Source organism: Parasteatoda tepidariorum, chromosome 3 (assembly GCF_982258835.1).
Source record: "Parasteatoda tepidariorum strain Cologne lab strain chromosome 3, Ptep-v5.0, whole genome shotgun sequence".
NCBI lineage: Eukaryota > Metazoa > Arthropoda > Arachnida > Araneae > Theridiidae > Parasteatoda > Parasteatoda tepidariorum.
Window position 1 is genome coordinate 307,460 of NC_141757.1, and position 24,831 is coordinate 332,290.

The 24,831-nt window shown below is 32.9% G+C and overlaps 1 protein-coding gene across 1 annotated transcript in view; it reads right to left on the reverse strand.

Moving 5' to 3' along the window:
- Positions 1 to 2,263: 2,263 nt before the first annotated feature.
- LOC107457415 (organic anion transporter 3) overlaps positions 2,264 to 24,831 on the reverse strand; it is a 33,897-nt gene continuing 11,329 nt past the window's right edge. The window contains exons 5-9 of the mRNA XM_016075574.4: positions 17,991 to 18,125; positions 14,830 to 14,933; positions 13,615 to 13,738; positions 10,286 to 10,358; positions 2,264 to 2,888 (exon numbers count right to left, since the gene is read on the reverse strand). Of these exons, the coding sequence (XP_015931060.1) occupies positions 2,388 to 2,888; positions 10,286 to 10,358; positions 13,615 to 13,738; positions 14,830 to 14,933; positions 17,991 to 18,125 (937 nt within the window). The 3' untranslated portion in view covers positions 2,264 to 2,387. The remainder of the gene's footprint in view (positions 2,889 to 10,285; positions 10,359 to 13,614; positions 13,739 to 14,829; positions 14,934 to 17,990; positions 18,126 to 24,831) is intronic.

Genomic DNA, 24,831 nt, shown 5'->3' on the forward strand with positions numbered 1-24,831 from the left:
TTTACAAGCTTCTGAAATAATCAAGTGTGCTTTGATCTTCTCTTTTAATCCTATAAAAGAGATTTTTGAAAGCAACTTATTATACTTGGATCTGTAAGAGCAACTAGGTGAATTTTTATTTTTAATGTGAATTATGCCACTAATATTTTAATTACGTTGTGTCAGTGGAGATTGAAATCATCGCCAAGGTGACATAAAAATTAATGCAACTCTAGAACAACGTCTTTTGCTGTGTGCACGTAAAGAAAAGTTTTGTTTTCATCTGAGAGTGATAATTTCTTTTCAGGAGCAAAATGCCTATTTCAGTTAATTTTTGGACAATCTAATATGGATGATCAAATAATTATTCCTTATTACCAGTCATTTCGGTCACAATAGTGTCTATTAAAATGAGCATTTGAGTAAATATAGTTTGTCTATGGTAAGAACACCCGCCACTATGTCTGAGGCAGTCTGCTGCTATGGAAACATGAATAGCGCATTTCAGGGAGGGTCGATCTCTTCACAGTAGAGTGAAGATAGATTCCCTTTCTCGCCGACATGAGCCAAAACCTACTTAAAATAGTTATGCCTCGTTACCATAGTCTCCGTCAGGGGTTCAGACGAACGACTAGGGGAGTTCTTACTTTGGACAAACTATTTTTTTGTGATTTCTGTTTTGATTTTTAATATAAGATTTTTTTTTCATGTTTTTGTTAAGTTATGATAAAAGTAGAGATGCAAGATTTTGAAGTCCCGCAGTGGACTGATCGTTAAGACACGGTTCCCAGCAGATCACCGAAGTCAAGCATCACTGGCTGTGGACAGTGTGCGGGTGGGTGACCACTTGGATCAGTCTGCGTAGGGACCGAGGGTGTGCGGTATTGGTCCTCGTTAAACTGTGGTACCGTAAAGTGCTCGACTTCGCGAGTAGGTCGTCGGGCTACCGAAGCGGGGGTGCCATCCCTTCCGCAGAGGATCAAACTTGTGATGGCATATCTTCGGATCATCGTCCGGGATGTTTCCCAGACCGTCGCCAATAGCCCATTGTGCAGCTCTAGTGCGACGTAAAGTAACAACAGCAAGATTTTGAAAAAAAATTTGAGTTTTGGAGAATAAGATAATATAAACTTTAATTAAGTTTTTGAAGCTAAACAAAACTGGCCTCTATTCAATATGAACTTAGAAATTAATATATGCAATACAACAGCGCTAATGTCAAAAGTATTTAAACAGCAATTTTATTTTGTGTATGCATTTTGACTCATTATTCCCTTTCTTAAGAGGACGCCATACCGTGAAAGAAAATTAAGTCTCCCAAATTCTCCTTTATTTAAAGTGAGTTCAGACAAACCTAGAGTAAGCCATGGAAGTTTCAAATACTGAAAAGAACATTTTAAAATATGCAAATGATGAGATGTCAACTTAGGATGACACAACTAAGAAGTTCTCTTCTGATGATTTGTTTGCATTCTATTATTTTGAAGTATTCTTTTTTCAGCCATTGAAATTTTTCTTTCGTTTAATAATTAAATGAAGGATTAAGAGAATTTGCGATGAAAGTTTTCTTTCGTGTTATGGCGTCTTCTTAAATTCGCTTAAATAATCGTGCAGTATTTTTAGCTTTATATCAAAACAATCACTGAATGGAATTTTGAAAATCAACAGGGTGCGTAGCGTTTGTAAAAAGTACTTAAAGGTGCTTTTTGAGGGATTTCATTTTTAAAAGCTTTTAAAGGTGCTTTTTTAAGCTGGCGTTTTTAAAAAGTGCTTTTTTTCCACGAATAATTTTTTTTTCCTTCAGTGATATCTGGCGGATCCCCTGCATTTCACGAAAAATGCGGTGTTTGCTACGTAATCATTCACACGGACTTCATGTCGTACCCACGTTATGACTTGCGCATGCGCGCACACTCGAAACTGAAACCTGAGTGCTCCAATTCGGATAGTCAGATCCTTTTTAAATGTTTTTCTTTTTAATTTATTTTAATTTTATTCTTGTTTATTTTATTTTACTTTTAACACTTTTTTGATATTGGGGGTAAGGGTACTTTTGTTCAGAGTTAAGTTGAATTCACTCTGTGATGTGGGAAAGTACTGATTGTTTCGATTTACGTCCGTTTCCTTTTGGGGTTTTTTTAAGGCTAAAACTGTTCATAAAAAGTTTTTGTTTTTCAATTGATTCGATATGAATATTTTGAGTGCTTGAAAATTTTTTAAAAAGTGCTTATTTTGGATTCAAAGATTTGGCTACGCACCCTGATCAACTCAAAATAGTTTGTGGTTACTAAGAAAAAGATAAATTTTATTAAAAAAAAGAATCATGTCAACATAAGAGTTTCAACTCTTGGAGAAAGGATTCTGTAAAATGATTCCAATTTACACTGTTGGTAGAATTCTTCTTCAGACTAAAGAGATGAATCACTGGGCGTATTATTCTGGAATTCAACATTATCCTCACTTATATTATACAACATATTTAACGTGTTGTTCATTTTCTTTTCGAATGTTTCATTATTGTTCCAGAAAGCGGAATGTTTCTTTTCTAAGTCATTGATCTTGACTGGACAGTCTGCGTCCCATTTAAAAATGAAACCGGTGACGGGTTCGAAAATGTCTCCCCTGCCCTCATCATCGAGGGTCTTCGGCAAGAAGGGGGGCTTTTTGTAGAATAAATTGGAAATCCGCCTGCAGATGGTTTCATCTTGGATGGCCAACACGCATCCTGCCTCCTCCTCATCCTGTAAATCGCTGTCGTTGATGATCTTCGTCCTGCCGATCTCGACTTCTTCGGCGATGGTGGCTAGAGGACGATTCGTGCAATCGGGAAGCAGTGTGTAGGTGAGAAGACCCCCTGCTATGCACAGGGCACCGCTGAAGGCCAAAACAATGAACTGGGAGTGCGTTTTCTGAAAGACAAAAATGTTGTTCAATCATATAATGCAACATTTCATGATATTTAAATATATTCATTAAAATAAGGTTATCCTAGCAACAATTTTACCTTGGCCCAAGGTTGGGTTCAAAATTGGCTCAATTTAAGTCCTATAAGAACAAGCGCACCGCGTGACCAATATTGGTCCTAGAATGGCTGGCAAATTTAGAACCTACATTGGCTAAATAATGGATATAAAACATCGGGTGTGTGAATCTGACAATTCCATATGGGACTAATATTGGTTGTAAAATATCGGAAGAATCGGGCGATTCTATATCGGAAAATAAAAGCCCTTTGAACCCTTATTGAGCCAAGATTCATGAATATGGGCCCAAGTTATTTTGCTGCCAGGGTAGTTTCATTTCCTATTTACATTTAAAAAGTATGTATAGTTTCTCTACGGTAAGAACTCCCCCTGCAACTAAGTCTGAGGCGATCTTTTGCTGTGGAAACAAGAAGAGCACATTTCAGGGACAGTAGCTTCTCTTCACTCTAGGTCTAGGACTAGTCCCGCCTTGGACTAATCGTAAAGACACGGTACCCAAGTAGAACACCGAAGTCAAGCATCACTGGCTGCTGTCAGTAAGCAGGTGGGTCACCTTTTGATAACCCTGCGTAGGGTCCAAGGGTGCACGGCATCGGTCCTCGTTAAACTGTTCTGCCGTAAAGTGCCCGACTTCACCCGCAGGTCGTCGGGCTACTAAAGCAGAGGAGCCATCCCCTCTCCTCTGCAGAGGATCTAAATTATGATGGCATGTCTTCGGATCATCCTCAGGGATGTTTCCCAGACCGTCGCCAATAGCCCATTGGGCAGATCTAGTGCAACGTAAATAAAGTACCTACCTACCACTCTAGGGCTAAGACCGAAGAACGCTCGCCGACCCGAGCCTACACAGTGACCTCACACCCCTAATTGAAATAATAATGTATCGTTATCATACTCACCGCCACGGCTCCAGACGAATGTCTAGGGGAGTTCTTACTTTAGACAAACTATAAAGTTATGTTCTGGGAATTGAATACCGTTCGATTTCCCACGAATAAACGGAAAATGTGATTCCTGTAATGAATGCCTTCAATCAACTCAATTTGTTTGACATTGTTCAAAAACATTATTTCATTTTTAGGGGGATTTACTTTACTAACATTTTGAATTAAAATCCTTCTCAGAAGATGAACAAACTTTTTTTAGCCGACATACATCGGTCTTACAAAACTGGTTAGGCTGTTCAACGACGGATATAAAATAAAATAACTATTTTCAAGAATGCGTTTCGTTTCTTTCAGAGTGTTAACAGATTTAAATATGCATTTATATATATTTTTATTGTTAATTACATGTTTAATTTTAACAAATGTATAGCATAATGTATATTCTCAAAAAGGAAAACTTTTTAAACACTGTACTAATTATTCTTTTTCTTTCTTTCCTTTTATCTTTGAAATCAATAACAATATTGGAATTTTTTACTTTTCTTCTTAGCGAATTATTACGATTTCTCCATTAAGTTTGATTTTCAGTACAAAATTTGAAATTTTTTTTCCAATTACCGTTGATTTTAAATTATTCAGTTTTATGGTAACACCTTGTGGGTTAGAGCATCGATTAAAGGAGAGTGACTACCGATGTAAAGATACTGGGTTCCCATAATATTGAAATTGGTAAACTTATTATAATATTGCAGGGTACAAGTGTATCCAACCAGAGCTTAGAGTTTAACAAAGCTTTTCTAGTAAATAAAGAATATATAAATTTCTACGACTAATAATGGAATTTGAAATAGTTTTGCTTCCCGACTCTGACATAGTCGGTAATCTGACATAGTTTACTCGGCTTTTTCTCTAACCCAGATGGTATGAATTGAGATGTATGAAGTGTTTTGTTGAAATTTGCAGGGACTCGCAGTGTCGTTAAGATACGGTTCCCAGCAGATCACTCAAGTCAAGCATCACTGGCTGTGGGTGGGTGACCACTTGGATCAGTCTGAGTAGGGACCGAGAGTGTGCGTTATTGGTCCTCGTTAAACTGTTCTACCGTAAAGCGCTCGACTTCACCCGCAGGTCGTCGGGCTACCGAAGCGGGGGTGCCATCCCCTCCGCAGAGGATCAAAATTGTGATGGCATGTCTTCGGATCATCCTCAGGGATGTTTCCCAGACCGTCGCCAATAGCCCATTGTGCAGCTCTAGTGCGACGTAAATTAACAACAACAACAAAAATTTATCAAGTGATAGTGAGTTCAAGCACCGATTAAAAGAGAGTAGGTTCGAGTCCCGATGTGAAGATAGATAGTTCAAGTTTAAAACATAAGTTGTAGTTCATTTACGTCGCACTAGAGCTGCACAATGGGCAATTGGCGACAATCTGGGAAACATCCATGAGGATGATATGAAGATGTGTCATCACAATTTTGATGCTCTGCAGAAAGGAAGGCACCTCCACTTCGGTAGCCCGACGACCTGCACGCGAAGTCGAGAGCACTCTACGGTAGAACAGGTTAACGAGGACCCATACCCCACACCCTCGGTCCCTACGCAGACTGATCCAAGTGGTCACCCACCCACAGCCAGTGATGCTTGACTTGAGTGATCTGCTGGGAACCGTATCTTAACGACACTGCGAGTCCCTGCAAATTTCAACAAAACACTTCATACATCTCAATTCATACCATCTGGGTTAGAGAAAAAGCCGAGTAAACTATGTCAGATTACCGACTATGTCAGAGTCGGGAAGCAAAACTATTTCAAATTCCATTATTAGTCGTAGAAATTTATATATTCTTTATTTACTAGAAAAGCTTTGTTAAACTCTAAGCTCTGGTTGGATACACTTGTACCCTGCAATATTATAATAAGTTTACCAATTTCAATATTATGGGTCAATAATAAGGGGAGATATAGGACCATATTGTAATACAGAATATTGACTGCGAATTTCCTCATTTTAACGCTATTGCATATATACATGATAGATACACTATAGGGTCACATTGTGAGTCCCCTATTAAGCTTATAATTATTTCCTCTGGTGGGGTAAACTAGTATCCGGTAATATAATACATAGTCCAATTTGAATACTATAGGTCAATAATTAAGGGAGATATAGGACCATCTTGTGATACAGAATATTGACTTCGAATTTCCTCATTTTAACGCACTATCATATAGATATGCATACATTGTAACCTATAGGGCCCCATAATTATTTCCTCTGGTAGGGCCCGGTAATATTGTTGACTTTCAGTGATAGAAAGATCAACAGCTTTATTATGAGATAGAAGTGAGGTTACATGGTGACGCATGCATATTTCGTGGGAAATTTTATAAGGAAGTTTTTAAAAACAATCTTACAGATCTCATGACATTATTAATTTGAGATTAGCAATTTTATGTGATTACCATATATGGCAACGTTACTTTTGAAAAGTAACGAGTAAAAGTACAAGTATTTTTAAAAAAAGTAACGAGTAAAAAGTAAAAAGTTCTTATTTTAAAAAGTAACGAGTAAAAAGTACAAGTAAAAGTACAAGTACTAAACAAAAAAAGTAACGATTTAAAAGTACATTTCTAGGTAATCGATTCAAAGTAACCTAAAATTTTATTGAATAATATTCTTAAGTTCTTTAATGTTTTTGCAAAATTGTTGCTATTTATTTAATCATTTTTAATTTTGAAAGTAATGGATATTAATTTATTTTTAAATTCGGAAGAATATTATAATATAATTTTATAATATAATCGTATAATATAATTTTAAAATTAAACATAATTTTAATATCAAACTTTTCATGAATTTGCACGAAAAAGAAATTTTATCAATTAATTTTAATTTTTAATTTATTATTTTTATTTATTCAAATTACCATTGATTTAAAATTGTTTTACTCTTTAGAAACGCGTTTTAAAAGCACAAACATAAACAAAGCAAACACGGGGTTTCAGACAGCTTTGTGATCTTTGAGCTAGTAAAAAATAATTGAATGTGCAGTATAAGTTGAAACAGAAGGTATTTAAACACGAAGTTAGCTGTGAATGCATATATATTGCACATTAATTTTATAAATAAAAAAAATAAGCATTTTTTTTAAATTTAATTTTTTGTTTTTTTAGGAAGCTTACCGAGTTTTAGAAAAAAGTAACGATTTCATTCGATATTTCCGTTACAAATACTTTTACTTTTTCCCTAAAAAAGTAACGAAAGTACAAGTAAAAGTACTAAATTTAAAAAGTAACGAAGTACAAGTAAAAGTACGTACTTTTTACTTGTACCGGCGGTACAAGTAACGAAAGTAAAAGTACTGCCATATATGGTGATTACACAAGGAAGTATTACAAGCTTCAGATCCGGGATTTCTCAACAAACATAATTCGTGGTCCAGTTATGATATGGGTCAATGTTAGTGTTGGTCAATATATATATATACAGTTTTATACATACGAAAATTTTCGAATTTTAAATGATATTTAGCTACAAGACATTACAGAAGCTGAAAAAATTATAATGTATGTTGGATGAATTATAATCGAATTGTATATAGGTGAAAAAGGTTTTAGTTATAAATCATAAGAATTTTTTTTCCCTATTTTCAGTTTAATTCGAAGATATACTGTATAGAAAACCAATATTGCTTTTTTTCTCTGCTTCTTTGGAAACTGAGTATAGTTTGTCGAAAGTAATGACTCCCTTAGCCTTTCGTCTGGAGACGTGGCAGTGACTATGGTAACGAAGTATAACTATTTCAAGTAGGGGTCAATGGTTTGAACAGGTTTTGGTTCGAGTCGGTGAAACAAAAGGAATCTTTTTCTTCGCCTATCGTGTTAGTCTAGTATCGCGTTAAAGAGAATCTACTCTACCTGAAGCACGCTACTCTTGTTTCCATAGTAACAGACTTCGTGGCGAGGGGAGTTCTTACCGTAGACAATGATCATTATTACTTGGACTCATTGAGGACCCAGTGACTATATTTAGAACCCAGGGATTCTTGTGAAAAGAACCAATTTATTTCCAACAGTCATAACTCCAACATTTACGGGTGAATATTTATAAGTTTAGTTTTTTAATACGCGTTACATTTTACATATATTTTTTTTAAAAAAAGAAAATTTGCTATTGGAATTATTTTTAATTCGAGCTATTAATCTTCAATATAAATATATTGCGAGTGCAAATAATCCGTTTTCTATCAAAAATTAGCAATTTATTGTGAAAAATGAGTACATTATCGTTGATTCAAAGTATAACTAAACACAACTTTTTCCCATCTTTCTAGTAGCCACGTCGTCTTTCAAGGTATATCCACAAATCATTCCTTGGTTTCCTCAAATGATGTCAAATTCTGCTCAGACAGACCACGTGCCATCGACCGGAATAGGTGATAATCTGAAGGGGCAAGATCTGGCGAATACAGCGGGTGTTGTAAGACTTTCCATTGAAGTGTTTCTAAATAGCAAAACCAGAGCCGCGATGGCTCAGCGGATAGAGCATTTGCCTTTCAATGCGGCGAACCTGGTTCGAATCCCAGTCGATACGAATTCCGCATCCGGCGTGCACCTACCACTGTGCTGACGAAAAATATCCTCCGTGGGTGACGGATCATGGGTCCCTGTACCGTCAGGTTAACCGTGGGAAGTTCTCGTGCTCTTCCTCTCCATGTAATGCAAATGTGGGTTAGTTCCACCAAAAAGTCCTCCACGAAGGCATATTTGTTCCAGTGCTCCATCCAGGAGTTTCCTTGTCTTCTGGATTAGGTTCAAAATGACAAGGCTACGGAGTTAAAGTTGAGTAGTCCATAAAATTGGGTCGACTGTTCAACGACGGTTATAAAAAAAATGCATTAAAAAAATAGCAAAATCAGTTTTCATGCGAAATCGACGTTCTCTTGATTTCAATTCGTCTGGAACCCAACTTCCTTGTTTTTGGATCATTTCTAACGATTTTAAACTATATGGATATTTAAGCTTCAACAATGTTCCTCTTTAACCTTTAGTCAAATGTTAATTGAGGTCAGTTTGAAATAGAGTGCAATTTTTCTTAAATATATTTAAAAACAGGAGTGATGCACTACACTCTCAAAACTTCTGCCGCTTCGGTAGCGCAGTCGGTTAAGACGTGAGACTTGGTTGGAGATCTCCAGGTGGCGAGTTCGAATCTGGTGGTTATAAAAGAGCCGGTGTGTCTACGCGAAACGTGTTCATTAAATGTGTGGTGTTGGTACCTCGTAAGTTTTTGAAGCTATTTCAACTTTAAAAATATTTCAAGTTTAAATTAGAAATATTTTCAGACTGAATGTACTTAGAAAAATTCAGAAGGCATTTGCACATAGATATGTTTTGAAGTTGCTAGTACATGCAAAAATTGGAGGCGATTGAACTTTGAAGAATTCAGAAAGTGTTTGCAATCAGAAATAATTTGAAGTTGCTAGTACTCTGAGAAATCGGAGGTGATCGAACTTTGAAAAAAATCAGAAGGTGTTTGTACTTTGAAATATGCTGATGTTTTTTGGGCTTTGAAATTTTTTCAGACTGAATATACGTAGAAAAATTCAGAAGGTTTTCGCACTTAGAAATGTTTTGAAGTTGCTAGTACATGCAAAAATTGGAGGCGATTGAACTTTGAAAAATTCAGAAAGTGTTTGCAATCAGAAATAATTTGAAGTTCCTAGTACTCTGAGAAATCGGAGGTGATCGAACTTTGAAAAAAATCAGAAGGTGTTTGTACTTTGAAATATGCTGATGTTTTTTGGGCTTTGAAATTTTTTCAGACTGAATGTACGTAGAAAAATTCAGAAGGTTTTCGCACTTAGAAATATATTGAAGGTGCTTGTACTTAGGAAATGTTGAAGTGCTTGAACTTTGAAAAATTCAGAAGATTATTGAACTTTGAAATATTTTGATGTTTTTTTTACTTAGAAATATTTTGAAGCTTTTTGGTCTTTGAAATATTTTTAGACTGAATGTACATAGAAAAATTCAGAAGGTTTTTGAACTTTGTAATATTTTGAGGTTTTTTTGACTAAGAAATATTTCGAAGCTTTTTGGACTTAGCGTACTTTTTTAGATAGCGCACTTTTTTTTTTATGTGTAATAAGTCAGCAATTGTTTTCTGATAGTACGCTAAATAAATATGGGCATCCCCGACAGGACATTATAAGTTGCCGAATATGCCGCTACAGGTTTTAAAAATGGTTGCAGAAGAGATTAGCTTAGATATACATACTAACGAATGGTACAATCACAGCATTTAAACATCTCTTCTTCATAAAGTAGATATTTTTAACTAAAAGAATCAAGCAACAAAACGATGTCGTTCATCGTGCCACTCTCTCAAAAGTAACGTCAATTAATAAGTTAAACAATTTGTTTGAACTTACCATTTCTGAGAGATGAGGAACAAAAAGAGATGCTATTTTGCTGCATAACATACAAGATCCTAAGCCTAATCCCCTAATAAAAAGACAAATGTGGTATTTGAAAAAAAAATAAAAAATTATACAAAATTCAAGCTTCATAGTCCGGGTTTTTTTTTTTTTTATAATCTCTGACAAAGTTAGATATTAGGAACTATAATATTAGCAACTGAAGTGTGTCTACCACGACAAAAATATAATTCTAAGCATATAAGGCATGGTGGGGTACCTTTTCATAGATGACGGTTGACACTGTCCCCACATGTCTCCTTTGGACGTGCTGTGAACAACCCTGCCTTGACAGAAACACCCATTATGATTTGAACACGCTTACTTAGATGAATAGTTGACTTCCTACTTGTGACATCCTCACGCTGTTGCTTCTCAGTTTCGATCACACACAAAGTACAACGTATACACTCGACTGCAAAAAGGCAACACAGGAGTGACCACGACCGTGCTTCATACTTAATACAGCTCTCACGTCCAGCACTCAAAAAGTACGGTGATCTTAATACAGCTCTTCCGGCTTCTCACAACACAACAATGGATCAACTAGTGGTATCCGTTTACCGAATTCTATCACAGATTGAATTCTGGTGGAGGAGTACTGTATTGTGTCTATACCACTACAAAAATACAATTCGAATTCACTAAGTATGTTAACTCGATTCTATGGTGTGGTATGTTTTCATAGATGAAGGTTGACATTGTCGATTACACCTATTTGGATTTTTAATCATAGAATTGTATTTTTTTAGACTTAAGTAATAGTTGACACTAGAAACCAAATAGAATTCATATTATTGCTTCATTAAAATTAAAGAAGTTGCGAACTTTTTACTTAAGATTTTTCTTAGTGAAATGACAATTTTTTTTAAGCACTTAACATCACCACAAGGGCTTTATTATGCTATGGAGTTTCCGTATCAAAACGGATTTAAAGCTTCAAAAATTATGCTTTAGTATTTAAGTTCCCTACATTCATTATATTTTTTCAACAAGACATTTCTATAAAATATACACCGAAGAGCTATTACATTATAATCACCCTGCTAACAACATGTAGGACCACCTTTAGCCCTCAAAACTGCTAGCACCCACCGTGGCATTGATTCTACAAGGTGAGGTATCTGGTACCAAGAGCTCACCAACTAGTCCTGCAATTCCCTCACATTGCGAGGGGGTAGCGTGGCAGCACGAATTTTGTTTTCCAAGTAAGACCACAAATGCTCTATTGGATTAAGGTCAGGTAAATTTGGGGGCCAAGACATGACTTGAAAGTCACTGGAATGTTCTTCGAACCAATCCATGACGATTCGACTCTTATGACATGGTGCATTATCCTGTTGGTAAACACCATCCCCCGCAGGAAAAACTGCTCCCATGAATGGGTGAACCTGGTCTGCAACTATGTTCAGGTAGCTTACAGACGTCAGGGATTGTTCTATGAGGATTATGGGTCTTAATGTGCCCCATGAAAACATTGTTTCTGGGCGAGAAACCATGAAAACCTGGGCGAACCCATTGTTATAGATGGAGGGTGTTCATAATGTAATGGCTCTTCGGTGTATAAGCCTTGTGACTTAAATTAAATTTTGATATGAAACTTTCTTAGTTAAGACCCTAGCCAGGACAAAATTTTTGATGGTTTAAGTTGGTTTCAGTGTGATACACGATGGTTCCCATCATCTAACATTTTTCATTCATGGTTTTTTATATGCCAGAAAACTTCCATCATTCCATCATGAAAAATGCTTCTTCAATACTATGATGGTTAACCATCAAGAGCAGTTTGATTCTCATGGACCAATAATCCATGATGGTTCCAACTATACATTTCCATGATGGTTTAATTCTTGTTGGTTCTCAGGAATATACCATCAAAACAATTTGTTTTTTTTACATTGGCCCATTATAAATCAGTTCGAATTCCTACATTGGGGTGATGGTTGTTCATGATCGTTCCAACATTGGATTTCTAAGAATTTCTGATGATTTAACATGAGCAAACCATCAAAACCAAGTTGTTATTCTTATGTTGGACCATCATAAATCAGCCCGAATTCCTACTTTGGGGTCACTTATGTTGGTTACCATCAAAAAATATAATGGTTCATGATGTTTATGGTTACCATCAAGATTAAGTTGGTCCATCAATGGAAAACCATTAAAAAATTAACTTGGGTATTCAATGTAACAGTAAATTGTTTAAAGGGAAGCGTTGGAGACGGTGGGGGGGGAACAATCGTCTTCGAAAACAAGTTGGAGAACCCACCCATTTCTAAAATCTGTTTGTTGCTTAAATGACACTTCATATTATATCCTCCGACAATATTATTATATATATATATATATATATATATATATATATATATATATATATATATATATATATATATATATACAGGGTGCCTCAGTTAAGCGTTTCAGAACTTCTAAGAGGGGTAGGGGGCATCCTGACGACTCGGAATTATATAGCAATGTGGGGTCGTAATTGCTTTTCTGAAGCGGTGACGAACACAGAAGCACCATAAAGAAAAGAGACCGTAAGTGAAAAATCGCTATAATAATACATCGAAAAAATTATGTGGCCCGAATATACCGACCGATATAAAAAATATATCGGTCACCCGACCTATCATGTCTTGATTTCTGGAGTCATATGAAAACACTGGTTTATGACACCCCTGTTGATAATGCTGCTTGCAAGAATCGCAGTAGCTGCCTGCGAGATATGCCTGGAGTATTGCAGAATGTTCGAATGTCCAGGCGCCGGAGATGTGAGGTGTACATTGTAGCCGGTGGCAGAAACTTCGAACACTTACTTTGGCCCATGTACCATATAATTTTTTCAATGTATTATTATAGTGATTTTTCACTTACGGTCTCTTTTCTTTAAATTGCTTTTGTGTACGTCACCGCTTCAGGAAAGCATTTCCGACCCCACATTGCTATATGATTTCGAGTCGTCAGGATGCCCCCTACCCCTCTTAGAAGTTCTGAAGCGCTTAACTGAGACACCCTGTATATATATAACATATTAAATAAGCGCGAAGAAAATTAAGAAAAACAATAAGTTTCATTTATTGCGCATAAGCTGCAAGTAAATAGAACTCATAAAATAAGATCAAAATGAAGATAAAACAAAGGAAAATTACAAATTATATATATATAATATTGTTATGATCAGTATGATATGATATCCGACACTCAATATTTCCACTGATGTTAAAAAAAAAACATTTAAAAGTTTTATTTAACTATGTTGAAATTAAATTAGAATTTATTACCTGACACCGGTAGGGAAGGTCTTAACAACATGAAGCCATAGCAGTATTCCACATGCATTGGCTATAGATTTGCCAAGCATTCCAAACAATGGGGCGAAATGGTGCAATCCTCTATCTGCCACCGCTGCAACAAAGAGTAGTCAAAATATTTTTAACTGCTATTGACTGTATACAGATTTCAATCAAATCGAATCCTCTGTGACATATCATAACACCTTTTTTCAAAAGTAAATTTTTGTTCCGCATATTTTAATTTCAGAGAGGGTGTTCACATGGAATAAATTAGACTGATTTGTTTTCTCTACCCATTTTAATATTAACTTCTGCTCTGTTATTAATCCGCATTAGAAGTATAAACAAACCATATGTGTTTGTCTGGTGGTGAGGCAAGTATGGCCATGATTTAAATAGATTTTTTGATTTATAAGTGGGTTTCATTTTTAAATCGCGTATGATATCAGATCGATTTGAAATAAATTGAAATTTCTTGACAACATTGATTCAATAAGAGTTAACGGCACAGGGGATAGAGCCTTCCAGTGAGGTGAACTGGGTTCGAATCCCACCGATGGCGGGTCGATACGAATTCCGGTTTGCACCCACCACAGGGCTGACGTGACGTATCCTCAGTGGTAGACGGATCATGAGTTAGAGTCCCCTTGCCGCCAGGCTGACCGTGGAGGTTCTCGTGGTCTTCCTCACCATGTAACGCAAATGCGGGTTAGTTCCATCAAAAATCCTCCATGAGCGCAAATTTCTTTTAATACTTGATCTAGGAGTTCCCTTGTCTTCGAGATTGGGTTCAAAATAACAATGTAACGGAGTTGAACATTAGCAGTCATAAACCCCAAAAAAATGGCTGCTCAACGACGGCTATAAAATTATAAAATATAGAATTAACAAGTTTAGGTGAGTCGTTTATTTTTTTAAATTAAAAAGTTATGCTGGTAGAAGTTTGAAGATTTGAAGCTGTTTAATTCTTAAAAACAAGATGGATCCTAATCATTAATATTTTATTTTTTACAGAAAAAAAAATTTCTCAAGAAAAATTAGATATGAATCATTTTATTTTTGGCAGAAGAAAATCATGAATCTTTTCAAAGATGTATTCAGAGAATGGCTGATACTTAAAATGGCACTCATCTCCCGAAGGTACTATTAAACGGCATGTTTTAAATCAAACGTATGTTTTCCTTGATTCGTTATAAAAGTTACCTCTTGGATGCATTTGAATGATTTGATGATTGATGACAGCTGAAAAGATGCAGCATATACCACAAACAGACAGAGTTGTGCCCTGCGTCAACTTCAGGCCAATACTGTAAAAAAGACAATAGAATAAAATATTAATTTGATTCAATGTTCCCGTTTATATCGCGAGTCAACATTTTTGATGGTTTTCCACTGAGGGTCCAACATAATCTTGATGGTAACCATCCATAATTACACTTTTTGATGGTAACCTACATAAGTAACCATCTCCCCAAAGTAGGAATTCGGACTGCTTTATGATGGTCCAAAATAACAACTTGATGTGGTGTACCATCAGAAATTTCCATCATAGTTTCATAGAATGTTGGAAGGATCATGAGCCCCAATGTAAAATTCGGACTGATTTTTGATGGTCTAACATTTAAAAAAAAAGTCAAATAGTTTTGATGGTATATTCTTGAGAACCGGCAATAATTACCATTGGAACCATCATCATGGATTGTGGGAATCAAACTTTTCTTGATGGTGAACCTTCGTGGAATTAAAGTGGCATTTTACATCAGAGAATGATGGAAATTTGTTGGCATATCAAAAACTATGAGCGCATAACGGACCATCCAAAGGAGACCATCCAATGATGTTGGACCATCATGAATCGCACTGAAACCATCAAAATATTTTGATGGAACCATCAAGAATTTTGACTTAAGATAATTCAATTTTTGACTTAAGATAATTCAGATTTTCTCGACTCATTTTGAGGTCAAAACATACTTAAGGATCGTTTTTAATAGAATAGATGATATGTGATGAATATATAGTAAAGAAATTTATCAATATTTAAGGAATATATATTTAGAATAGGTCATTTCATTACAATCAAGACCTTGTTTTTGAGAGTTTATAAAGAAGAATGCCTTTATTGGAAGTAGCAGCGAAATATGTTAATTTTAGTCCTTCGTTACGACATTTTTTTAAAAGGAATCCAACACATTTCACAAATATTAGTAGGTTCGTTTTTTTATCCCTTCCATTCTGAATGAACCTAAAGATAAAATGTTGCAGTTTATTTTTTATTTCAATGAAGTAAAAAAATTACAAATGGGCTCTATATTTTCAAGATATTTCAGTTTTCAAATGAATTATTTGTTGACTGTGAAAATACCGAAAAGGATCGACTTTCACCGGTCAATTATTAAAAATTGGTAAATTCTCAAAATGTATGCAACATCTGATTTGATATTTATTTATTTAATTTTTTCCGGTATTTTAATATTTATTTGATTAGTATAGATTAGGAGAGTGTAGGAAATTTTGGGAACAATAATCGGTAATCTTTTTTAGAATTAATGAATTTTGCCTGTAAATGCACTTTGCTCAGTTTCTTTTTAATGCCATTGCTCGGTATTCCCTACATTAATGTTTTTCCTTAGCGCATCAGACAGTAAAACATTGAATAAATTAATAACGAATTGGACATAATAAATATTTCGTTAATTCATCAAAGCAACATTCTCCAGATTACTACGTTAATATACAGTTCCTGGCCAAATCATTAGAGGCGCTCTTAAGATTCTGTGTATCAGGTGATACTCTATACACAGCTTTGTTGTTTTTACGTGACTCTTTTTTGCACTTGTTTACGGTCGTGTATCAATTTGTTAAATTAGACTATATATATATATATATATATATATATATATATATATATATATATATATTATGCATATATATATATACAGTACACTCTCGATTATCCGGTTTGCGGATTATCCGTGCTCATTCCGGAGTCACACGAAAAATATAAAGAGAAACATTTTAAAGATTAAAAAAGTTTTATTCATGAAGTTATAACACTACCAAATTTTTGGAAGCAATATTTGTTAGTGGATTGAAGTATATCGAATATCAGCAGCATCAGCATGGTCAAAGGTAAAATCGTCTACTTTATCACGATCTTGGAGAAAGATAATATCGCTTGATGAGCAATCTTCTTCAGATGTTCAAGAAAAATACGATAACAGTATTCTCGAACAAGCAAAAGAAATCTGAGGTTTCGAAATCTTTGACGAAGAAAATTTTGAAGATTGGTTTCAAAGTGATGCATGTGAGCCTATTATATTTGACAAGCCTATTATATTTGATATTTGTGAGCAATATTTGACAGATAAAGACATCGTTATGTTGTTAAATCAAATAGTGATGATAGTAACTGATGCAGAAGATGTAATGAATGAGGGAAATACAATTTCTATTTCTGCTGCTCTATGGAAATTTTATTAGATTATATGGAAGGATTTGATTACGGTGACATTACTACGGTTCGTAAAACATGAGTAAAACATATGACGAAGATGCATTACACAAATTTTTAAAAGGAAAATTCCTAGTTTGATGTTATACAGCATGCAAATATCAGTAATTTTTATATTTTTTGTACTGATATTGATTTTTTTCTCTAATTAAAAGAGTTTTCGGATTATCCGTGTTTTTCGATTCTCCGTGCTCCCTGACCCGGTGATTAACCCGGATAATCGGGAGTGCACTGTATATATATATATATATATATATATATATATATATATATATATATATATATATATATATATATATATATATATATATATATATATATATATATATATATATATATAAAATATATATATATATATATATATATATATATAAAATATATATATATATATATATATATATATATATATATATATATATATATATATATATATATATATATATATATATATATATATATATATATATATATATATATATATATATATATATATATATATATATATAAAATATATATATATATATATATATATATATATATATATATAAAATATATATAATATATATATATATATATATATATATATATATATATATATATATATATATATATATATATATGTGTGTGTTTGTGTGTATAATATATATATAATATATCGTTTAATGTATTCAAAAGTCTAATTTATATTACATATGGTCTCATTTAACCCATTGAATACACTAACGTGAACAAGTGCAAACAATAAAGCTGTATAGAGTATCACGTGATGATTAATATTTTACATAAAATCTTGAGAGCGCGTGTCTAATGATTTGGTGCATGCATAAAAATAGGATTAAACACAACTCACCTGTTCAATGCAAGGAAAATCAAAATGATGAATGATATTTCCATGACACCGTTTACAAATAATGTTGAATAAGGATTATCTTTCAGTAGGGGCACATTTTCTATCTCACACTTGGACACAAGAGAAACGACGAACCTGGAAAGAAAAATATATGCATTCAATAATACTACCACCTACATTTTTATTGCAGATTTTACCGATGGATTGAAAGAGAGCACACATAAAATAAGATATTTAACTGGAAATACTTCTCAAATCGAAGTGAACCATCTCACACAAATGGCGTGCACTACAAGCCCTATAAATTACACTTTGGGTGAAACAAGGTCGATTACGCTTTTGTTTCGAAGCCTCTGGTTATTCAATTGAATCGAAATACTCCGCGGCCTTTTTTTTTTTTTTTCATTTCGAAAACACAAAGGATTGAGCCGCTACGGCTCAAGCGATAGAGCGAATGAGGTGAAGCGGGTTCGATACGGGACTCGAGCCCTGGTCCATACGAATTCCGCATCCGGCTTGCGCAGACCACAGTGCTGACGTGAAATATCCTCAATGGTAGACGGGTTAGAATCCCTTAGGCCAGGGGTCGGCAACCTTTTGAAATGAAAGAGCCAAAAGTTACAATTTTGCAAAATTTCCCGCTTTTAAAGAGCCACTAAAAATTTTGATTTAATACTATAGTATTTTTTTTTATGTATATTTGATTTTTAATTAAAAAAACGGTTTTGAATGCAGAATAATATTTATTCCTTATTTTTACAATACGTCAATAATTTTTTTTTAAAATTTAGTTTTCATTTAATTTTCAGTTTTTTTAAAATTATTTTTCTTCTTTGGGGGGGGGGGGGAAGGAGATAAGAATACTTAGGTCATTAAAATTCGATGAAAATTGTAAATTTTCTTACTAATTCTTGTCAAATTTTCAACAGAAAACGCGATTTTTTTTTTTTTGAATGTGCTACGAAACACAATCTTATCAGATAGATTTTATAATAATTTTTTTAAATTTTTCATAGCCATTCCGCAATAATATTCATTTATATTATATAGTTTATATTAATTTAATATTATATCAGAATTTTTTCAAGATTTTCCTTTTTTAAGAAATATGTACCGTCTATTCTTGTTATTGTTAAAAACAATTTTTAAGCACTTAATTATTAAACATTTAAATAAATTTTAAATTTTTTTGTCAAAGTAAACGTTAAATCGATTTACAATGAAGTGCTAGAAATGATGGTCACATACTCTTTATATTTATTGTAAAAATTTTTTAAATTTATAGAGCCTCGAGCTTTCCAACTCAAATAACTTAAAATTTTTTGAAAAATTAATTTAATAAAAATCACTGAAAGTAACGATCTTCTACTATTTTAAATATCTTTTATACGCAAAATTACAACATTAATGTATTTGATTGCTAAATTTAATAATATGCAGGTGATTCGGAATGACCACTCTTAATATGCATTTAAAGAAATTTTGTTTCAAGTGAATGCGAAAACGAACGGATAGAGGTCACACGTTGGAATTTTAACAATCGAAAACAAACAAATCACTGTTGAGGAAGGCGAGTGTAAATAGGCGATTAACGATTTTTTACCAAATTAAATAACTTTATAAATTAAAAACTTCAACATTCACCTGGCAATTAAAAAGGCCTGTTATTATTACTATTATTATAAAGATTATATCAATATATTGCATTAGATATTTTTTAAATTTATATGCTTGTTTTTTCCTTTTAAATTTTAATTTACTACATCCGCTGGAGTAGATTTTTATCTTTATTTTTGACAAGGTTTATAAAAATTTATATTAAGGGTGATCTTTTCATAACATCATGTTTTACATGATAATAACATGTGATACACATTAATTAGATGTGTTTGATTAGATGCTTTAAAAAATGTAGATGAAAATTAAATTAGTATTTATTCATTAAACTGAAACATTAAACTGAAAAATTATCAGACATCAATTATGACTCTTGCATTTTTTTTAAACTCTTAATCTAAGTAGGATTCTTTCTGATGCATTTCAAATATTATATGCGTAATTATTTAATTTTAGTAATTTGATTTGCGAATAATTATTTTTAATGCTTATTTATTACTAAAATTTTATTTTTCATTTTCATTTAATAATTTTATTTATTTTTATTATTCATTTTATAATTTACATTGTTATTAATATAAGAGCTGTGACTAAAATCTTGAATGGGGATACAGAAATACTTCTTTTTTTATGGGGGGGGGGGGGATGAACTAGTTTTGGAAGCACAGATAAATTTTTTCACGCATTCTTGCCTTAAATTTGTAAAATGCTAAATTTTTTATCCGAATATTTCTTTATATAAAAATAATACTATGTAAATAATAAATAAAACTTTAAAAAAAAATTTAACTATGTATTCAAACATTGCAGCGTGATAAATCATAAATAAATATTTTTAAAATTTGATGATTTGTAAATAATGCTTTACCGAAGAATGTTTAAGTCTTTTTTTAAAATATTAAAAAAAAAAATACCCTTAAATCGCAAAATAATTTTTTTTTCTAGTTAAGGTAGTTAAAGTACAATTTTGTTATTTATTTATTTTTTTTATTATCGTGCCTTTTAATACAAAACTGTGAATTGAGTTTTTACATAATTACAAAAATATTAAGTTTCTTTTTACTAATAATTAACTTAAACAAATGGAAAATTGTTAACTTAAATCTAAAATATAAATAAAAAACATTAAATCCATACGAAATACATCAACATAGTAACAAAAAAGATAAAGAAAAAAAATTATTTAAAAAAAAAACTGCAGCTTTTCTATTTTTAAACACATTACATTTTTAATAAAATAAGCATTAGTATAGTTTTGTTCATAAGGGATTGCAGTTTGAACTTATTATAAAAACAAATGCTACGAACAAATATAGAATTTGATTTTTGAAATTTAAATTAAATAAGATCTGTGAAAAATAATCTCAACTGAAAAAATTAAATTTAAAAGTAAATTACTATTTTGAATACGAAATTAAAAAGTGTAGTAAATAATTATTTAAAAAAAGGAAAAAGAATTCCTTTATTTAGAATTCAAATATGATTTATCTGTTTCCATCTCAAGCTCCTACTAATGAATATAAATAACGTAAAAAATTTTTAATTGCTCTTTTTTCTTTCTTTTAATCATTTTACAGTGGAAAAGAGATTAAAATTTTTTTATCTACTTCATAAAAATCAATTTTTACCCATATATATTTTTAAAAAAAATATTTTTTTTCTTTTTTGAAAAAAGTCTTATACCTAAATTTTGAAGCAATAATTGAGGAATTAATTTAATAAGAAAATAACAACATATTTAATGAAATTTAATTTTACCTTAATATTTAAACAATAAGACTGCAAATAGTAAATATTCATAAAAAATTTATACCTGCATTCAATAATAATATTAATTTATAAGATATGCTTTGAGTAACTAAGTACTTGTAAACTGGTACTGGACAGTTAAAGACAGGTCAGTGAAGTAACTGGGGAGGTGAGTGAAAAAAACTGGACAGTCATATAGAGAAAACCACAGCTGTATGTGCATTGAGCCCTTTCCTTCCCTTTCTTAACGACATGGACAAAGATATTGTCTTTATTCTTAGAAAGAGCAAGAGAAAACGTGAGAAAAAGGCATTTCTAGATAAATACTTTTAAAGCACCCTGGATTTTTCAAGTTGACAGAAATTTCCGGGGTGATCAGAGTCGCAGGCATCATCCTTCTTTTGTGCCTTTTCATGGTGTCGGTAACGGCATGCTCAAACAGACAACAGACTTGCCGCTTTTCGGGGTGAATACTCGGAATCGAGTCGGAATGAGACACTCCTCTAACCGGGCTTAACGACAGGCCTGAGGGTAGCGGTTTGTAATTAACGATTATAAGAATAGAAAGCTCTTGAGAAATTGGGTACTTAAAAATATTTTTTCTTATTTTTAAGGGCTTTGGTAACAATTTATTAATTTTTTCGTATGGAACTGGAGAGCCGCAACTTTGCATCAAAAGAGCCACCTGTGGCTCGCGAGCCACAGGTTGCCGACCACTGCCTTAGGCTAACCGTGGGAGGTTCTCGTGGTCTCCATGTAACGCAAATGAGGGTCAGCTCCATCAAATAAGTTCTCCAAGAAGGCAAACTTTCTCCCAATACTTGATCCGGAAGTATTGCTACGTAGTAGTCGTCAATCCGAAAATTGGGTCGACTGTTCAACCGACGGTTATAAAAGGATTTAAGAGAATATATTTTTATTGAAATTAGTATGAGAAAGATAACGTTGAATTAAGAATTAATAGCGTCTTTTTTTAATCTTTGCTTTAGAATAATCTTTTTATTGCTTTCGATTACCCCATTTGCTTTAGAATGAATTTCGACTGCTTTTAAAATCCTCTCATGAATTAATATAAAGCACTTAAAAGAAAGACTTCACAGCTTTTAATTTATTAAATCATGATAGAGACATTTTATTTACATTTCTTACTCCAATCTCACTTTCCTTCTTTAATCTAATGTGCATACATTATTATTAGTTAGAATATAAATAATTTTATGCGTTCATTACTTTTTTTCTTATGTATGGCATAGTATTTAAATGACAGTGATTATTAAATTTTTAAAATGATAAATAATAAGTTAACTTTTAATAATATAACATGATAGCTTTAAATAATGTCATGGAAAGCATAAGTGAAGTATTTTAAAATGTTTATTTATATTTGTTAGTAGTCTCTGCACTGTACTTAGACACTATCTTTATAACTATAGGTAGAGCCGTTCGAAAATTCAAAGAGTGGTTCCAGAGTAGAGTTGGGCAATAACGTAATCGATACCATTTACCGATGACTCGTCATCATGATGACTACAAATCATAATTTTGATGACTGCTGCAATCGTGATGACAACCATCAATGATGGTAATCAATCACGTGTAATAGAGACATCGCTTCATTTTGATTACAGCTGCAATTGTAAATACGTGCATACATATATTATGCATATATACAGACTTACATTGGGTATACATGTAATGAATACATGTACATACATACTTTGAACATGCATGTATTGTGTGTGTGCATAAATTCATACAAAATATAGATTGCATATTCATATTTATAATTTGCATTTATATTGTATGCACCTACACGCTTTCGCGTATCTATACATTGTATGCACATACGTACATTGTATATTATGTACATACTTTTATTGTCTGCCCTATTGCACATATATCTGATGTTCGAAATTCAGATTGTAATTTTATAGTTTGATTGCTTGTTATCACGATTACGTGTAATCATAATTACCTGTAACTAAATATTTTGATTACTTATAATCATGATTGTGTGTAATCAGATATTTTGTTTACTTGTAATCATGATTACCTGATGATTGACAAGATTACAAGTAATCACGAATCAGAGATAATAATTACTTCTAATCGCAATGACAAGTAATTTATAAAATAATTATCTGTAAATAATTACAATCAGACATTGACACATAAAGACACTCGTTTTAGAGCCGGTATATCACCAAAAAGTTGAAGGAACTCTTGTTATGCAATATTTTTTAACATTCTTCAATGATAAATTAACATTATCCATATTTGGATGCCCCATATCAGGAGTGGCCAAACTGCGGCTCTTTGAAGGATTATTTGTGGCTCTCGATAAATGTTCATTTCTGCCCTATTATATTTTTAAAAATTATTATCGGTAAAAATATACTTGAGGGTGCCCCTTAGCGAAATTGGCGACTTATGTTTGGCGCCATTCCTGTTTGTGCTGAACACCATGGCAACAGGAATGGCGGCCGAAACATAATCATATTTCGATAAAACATTGGAAAATTTCAACAAAACATCGGCTGAAACTTTATTAAATTGCAATGAACCCAATATAAGCAAATTTAATAAACCCAATAAAATGCATTTTGAATCGAAACAAAAATTAATGGAGTAAGCACAGAAAGAAAAGGAAAAAAACAACTCACTTCTTCATTAAGCTTGAATGTCCTCAGATTTAGGTGCACAGAATTCTCTAATAGCAGTTAGATACTGTCTAAATTTATCATGAATAGAATCTGTGTACTTCAAACGCCACATAAATTCGACGAAATACGAATCGAAAATGGCGTCTGTAATACCGAACTAATTGTAGCATTTTTTTCTTAAATCTCTTTTTATGACTGTCCACATACCTTCGATCTTATAGACCAGATTCAAAAGTAACCTTACCAGCTGGTATCCAATGTAGAACAAACGGACCTCTGAAATTACATATACCGTTGAACATTTAAAAATAACACTAAAATCTAAACCAATCAGAATCACGATTGGGTTTCAACATCGCTCAGCTTGGCGATCAATCGCGATCACAACTTGGCGAGAATCGGGGGGCACCCTCAAATATAGTCTACCCTTATTATAGTTCCGTATTGTTTCAAAATGCCTTTTAAATTACAATCAACAAATATGAAAGACTAAGTGCAAACAAATTTCATTTCCGTCCAAGTTAAGACTCATCGAAAACTGCGCGAACGAACATAAACAGTAGCGTCCGTAATCGACTGACTTCAGAACGATTAACACGATCTAACAATAATTTATTCTTTTTTTTTTCCTAAGAAAAAGTAAGCTAGAAGAAATATTGACTGAAATTCCAACATACATTTCAAAACTTTAGATATTTTAAATCGTCTCCTGATTTTTTTCGGAATCCATTTGAAATTAAGATAATTCAAGGTGAGTGTTTTCCATTTCCAATATAATTATGACCCATAAAGCATCTGGAAAATTAGAACTA